General features: G+C 56.2%; 1 protein-coding gene across 1 annotated transcript; it reads left to right on the top strand.

The window, feature by feature from the left end:
- The first annotated feature begins 129 nt into the window (after positions 1-129).
- Positions 130-4,188, top strand: LOC112944313 (histidine--tRNA ligase, cytoplasmic-like). Its single transcript, XM_026035712.1, has 8 exons — positions 130-436; positions 636-734; positions 1,171-1,264; positions 1,443-1,570; positions 1,642-1,884; positions 3,129-3,245; positions 3,513-3,659; positions 4,066-4,188. Exons 1-8 carry the CDS (start codon positions 170-172, stop codon positions 4,174-4,176), a joined length of 1,206 nt encoding a protein of 401 aa, XP_025891497.1. The 5' UTR covers positions 130-169; the 3' UTR covers positions 4,177-4,188.
- The last annotated feature ends 374 nt before the right edge of the window (positions 4,189-4,562 follow it).

Below are 4,562 nucleotides of genomic sequence, written 5' to 3'. Positions count from 1 at the left end.
AAGATCTCCACCATGAAGCGCTACCACATCGCCAAGGTCTACAGGAGGGACAGCCCGGCCACGAGCCGTGGCCGCTACAGGGAGTTCTACCAGTGCGTGAGTGTTGCAGCTACCACGCGAGAGACGCCGGGCTCGTTCCAGCCAGGAACGCGGGGAGAGGGAGCTGGAAATGGCGGGAGGGCTGGTGATTTCTGCCAGTTCTGTGGTTTGTGCCCGCTTGAGCTCTGCAGCTGCACCACACAGTGGTCCTCATGTTGTGGATGATGGAAGATGGTCTGAATTTCAGAAGCCTATGCCAGGAATTTCTCTGTTTTCCCTTGTACCCCAGGACTTTGACATTGCTGGCCACTTTGACCCAATGATTCCTGATGCTGAATGCCTGAAAATAGTGCATGAGATCCTGAGTGAATTGAAGCTTGGAGACTTTCTCATTAAGGTGGGACAAGAGCCACGGGGCTTTCATGTGTGTCTTCCCTCCCATCCCCTTTTCCAGCATGCGGCTGGTCTCGGAAACCACTGGAAAGGTGTAAAGAAATTCCAAGAGCTTTATCTTCCAGCACCTCCTGGGCAGGGGCAGGGAGAAGCTGCCATGAGGTGATCACTGCTAGAGTGACCAGCTTCCTTGCTCCACCTAGGTCAACGACCGACGCATTTTGCATGCCGTGTTTGCCAGCTGTGGCGTCCCCGAGAGCAAGTTCCTATCCACGTGCTCTTCTGTGGACAAGCTGGACAAGGTAAGGGGGCTCTGGGGGCTCGCCTACCTGCCTCCAGGGCTGCATGGGATAGTAGCAAGGCCCTGGAAGCAGCCCTCAAGTTGCAAAATGAATATGCTACTCTTTGGGTAGGTCATTTCACCCGCAGTTTTAGGGTTTGGGTGTCCAGGCTGGGCAGGAGAAAGAAAAATGTCCTTCTGAAGTATCACAGCACTTAACTCATTAATGTTCATAAGAGATTCTGAGCACTCTAGGGCTGGGAGCAGCGGCCAAGAATCACTCCTGGCGTTGCCTGGGATTTCTGTGCAGGATTCCCGTGACACGGATGCAGATCACTGGTGAAAGTGCTGGCTCTGAAGCATCTGCTCTCCTTCCACATGTGCCCGGACTCCATGGCCTGGTGGAGACCACGGAGGAGGGTGGCCTGCAGTGATGGGTGTCCCTGTCTCTCCCACAGATGCCGTGGGAGGACGTGAGGAGCGAGATGGTGGGGGAGAAGGGGCTCTCTCCTGAGGCTGCGGATCGCATTGGGGAATACGTGCGGCTCCATGGTGAGCACTCGGGGCTGGATCCCTTCTCCCGCAAAGCCGCCCCGCAGCCTGCTCCGTCACTGTCGCTGTCTGTGCCGGCCTCTGTCCCTGAGCAGCCCAGGAGGGGAGGGAGGCTGCGAAGGAGCCCGTGGGGCTGGCGGGGCCTTCAGCAGAGCCCGCGTGTGCCCTGTGCCCGCAGGTGGCCTGGACCTCATCGAGCAGCTCCTGCAGGACCCAACGCTGTCTCAGAACAAGCTGGCCAAGGAGGGGCTGGGGGACATGAAGCTGCTCTTCGAGTACCTGACGCTGTTTGGCATCACGAGGCAGGTGAGGCTGGAGGCAGGAGGGAGCCCTGGGCTCTCCGGCTGCAGCCGCTGATGAGATTCTGTGTCCTGCAGATCTGCTTTGACCTGAGCCTGGCGCGCGGCCTGGACTATTACACAGGGGTGATCTTTGAGGCCGTGCTGGTGCAGCAGGAGAATGAGCACGTGGAGGAGCCGGTCAGCGTTGGGAGCGTGGCTGGAGGTGGCCGCTATGATGGCTTGGTGGGGATGTTTGATCCCAAGGGACGGAAAGTGCCCTGTGTGGGAGTCAGCATTGGGATCGAGCGCATCTTCTCCATCATGGAGCAAAGGGTGAAGGTAAGTGTGGCAGGCAGTGTTTTACATGAGAGCTCTTGGCAGCAGCCAGTGTTTGTTATATGTGATAGAAAACACCTCCATAGTGTCCAAGAAAGGGCCTTTGAGAGGAGGATATTAATCCAGATATCGCTATGAAGGACAGAGTCCTTTCCTCCTCCCTCCTGCAGCCTCCTACGTGGCCGTTGTTGGCATCTCAAGACAGACATTTTATTAGCAGACTGTCAAGAAGCCTCCGAGAGGGGCCCTGAGTTCTGATTCTGACTTTTGATTCCTTCACAGCTTGGCCCCAGTCACTTCACTCTTGTCTCTCCCGTGTGAAAAGAGAGACACTTCTGTCTCTCCCCTTTTCCCCTAGGGGTTGTGAAATTATAATTTCAGTAACAGCTGTGAAACTTGCTTTGTAATGAGTGCCAGAAAAAAGCCATGGGGAAAGTAATCACTTTGCATTTAGTTCTGAGCTCATGAATGATGGTAAATGAGGCCAAGGCGATGTGTTTGTACATGAAGAAGCAGAAGAAACGTTGGAAAGTTGTCCAAGTCCCATCTGGGAAGGAGGAGGGCCAAGGTCCCACAGAAACAGCAGCTCACAGTAGTCTGTCAGCATGCAAACTCACTGCGGGGCTCATTGAACTTCCCCAGGCTGTCTTAACTGGGGACCCTCTTGGCTTCTGAAAGGTTGCCTGTGCTTGGTGAGTTTCACTGTGCAATGATAACCTGCTTTTAAATGCACTTGAGTCAGTGAGGCAGCATGAGGTCTGAGATGAGGTGGGGTGGTGGCTGTGAGCCGCTGTGCAGAGCTGCGGGTTCCCCCAAAGCCGGTCACAGAATGGTTAAGGTTGGAAGGGACCTCTCGAGATCATCTAGTCCAACCCCTGTGGCTCCAGCAGGGACACCCAGAGCATGTGGCACAGGGCGGCATCCAGGTGGGTTTTGAAGACCTCCAGAGAAGGAGACTCCACAACCTCCCTGGGCAGCCTGTGCCAGGGCTCTGGCACTCTCACTGTCAAGAAGTTCCTCCTCACATGGAGATGGAACTTGCTGTCTTTCAATTTGTACCCGTTACCCCTTGTCCTGTCACTGGCCACCACTGAGATCTTGGGCCATTCCTCCCTACATTCTGCCTTCACGTACTTATACATGTTAACCAGATCCCACCTCCGCCTTCTCCAAGCTAAACAGGCCCAACTCGCTCAACGTCTCCCATGAGAGATGTATGAGAGTCACAAGTGTGTCTGTCCTTGCAGGCCTCTGGGGAGAAGGTTCGTACGACTGAGACGCAAGTGCTGGTGGCTACGCCGCACAAACACTTACTTGGAGCAAGACTGAAACTCATCTCTGAGCTGTGGGATGCAGGTATCAAGGTAAAGCAAAGAGGTTAGATTGACCCTGTTCCATTAACTGCAGTAACAGGACCAGGGGGTCACTCTCTCTAGCTGTCTGTTCAGATCTGGGCCTGGCAGATCCAGCAGACAGAGAGGGAAGGCAGTTGTGGGCGCCACAGGCAAACACTTGTTGCAGGAGTAATGAGGCAGTTTTCTGTAGGCTTCAGTGCTGGCTGTTTTGCTCTGTGATCTGTCAGAGCAAATTTTGCATTAGTGATTCAAACCACCTGCTCTGCTCCTTTGTAGGCAGAGATGCTCTACAAGAAGGACCCTAAACTGCTGAAACAGCTGCAGTACTGTGAGGACACAGGGATTCCCCTTGTAGCCATCATAGGAGAGCAAGAGTTGACAGATGGAGTTGTCAAACTGCGAGTTGTCACAACAAGAGAAGAGGTGAGAATAACCTTTTACACCAGGATTCAAAAGTGCTTCCAAAACTTAGGAATGGTCACCGAAAGACTCCAGCCTTTCCCTTGTACGTGGTGCTCCTTTTGATAGCGGCATCACCAATCTTTTCTGTATAGATCTGTCCAGAAAAGCCTCACCACAAAGTGCTTTGGGATCCCCAGCAAACCCTCGGGGCTGGATCAAAGCGTGCTCTGCTTAGCAGCCTTATGTAGTTTTGTCCCCTCACGAGGAGTGCAGCACTGAGCCCTTCACTGTCCCTCTTGGACAGCCTAACCCATACAGAAGGTTGGGATCCCCAGTAGTGGGTCCCGTTAGACCTTGGGAGCGGCCAAGAGGAGACGGTCTCCTGCTCGGCTGCACTGCTACCCGTTCCTTGCTGTTCCCTTTGCAGGTGGATATCCCCCGAGAGAAGCTGGCAGATGAAATCAGGAGGCGGCTGGAGCCCTGCAGCCCTTCCCCACAGTGCAGCAGGGCGCTGGGAGCTGCTGCTGGAAGCCCCTGAGCTGGGCTCCCCCCGGGGTCCCTCCGCCAGCCAGGGCGGCGCTGAGGCGGCACCGCTGCCCGGGGGCGGCGGGCACCGTGAAAAGGGCCGCTGGTTAACGGGGCCGGGGGCCGGGATGATGCGGGGCCCTGCGCTGGGCAGTGCAGGAAGCGCCGGCGGGTCCCGGGCTGCCAGGGCAGGGTTTGGCTCTTCCTTCCCGGATTGCTGCCCCAGAACGGTGCAGCGCAGCCCGCGGGCGCCATAGACCCACACGGCAGCAGCGCTGGGGCGCGTCCAGCCCTGCCCGGCGCCGGGATTGCGGGGGGCGGGAAGGGAGCAGCGCTGTGTACGTTATTTTGGTAGCAATGGCTGAATAAACGGACGGAGCCCTCGAGGCGGCCGCGGCC

The sequence above is a fragment of the Nothoprocta perdicaria genome, unplaced genomic scaffold (genome assembly GCF_003342845.1).
Source record: "Nothoprocta perdicaria isolate Ctin4 unplaced genomic scaffold, notPer1 scaffold_166, whole genome shotgun sequence".
Taxonomy (NCBI): Eukaryota; Metazoa; Chordata; class Aves; order Tinamiformes; family Tinamidae; genus Nothoprocta; species Nothoprocta perdicaria.
This window is presented reverse-complemented; position numbering and strand designations above follow the sequence as displayed.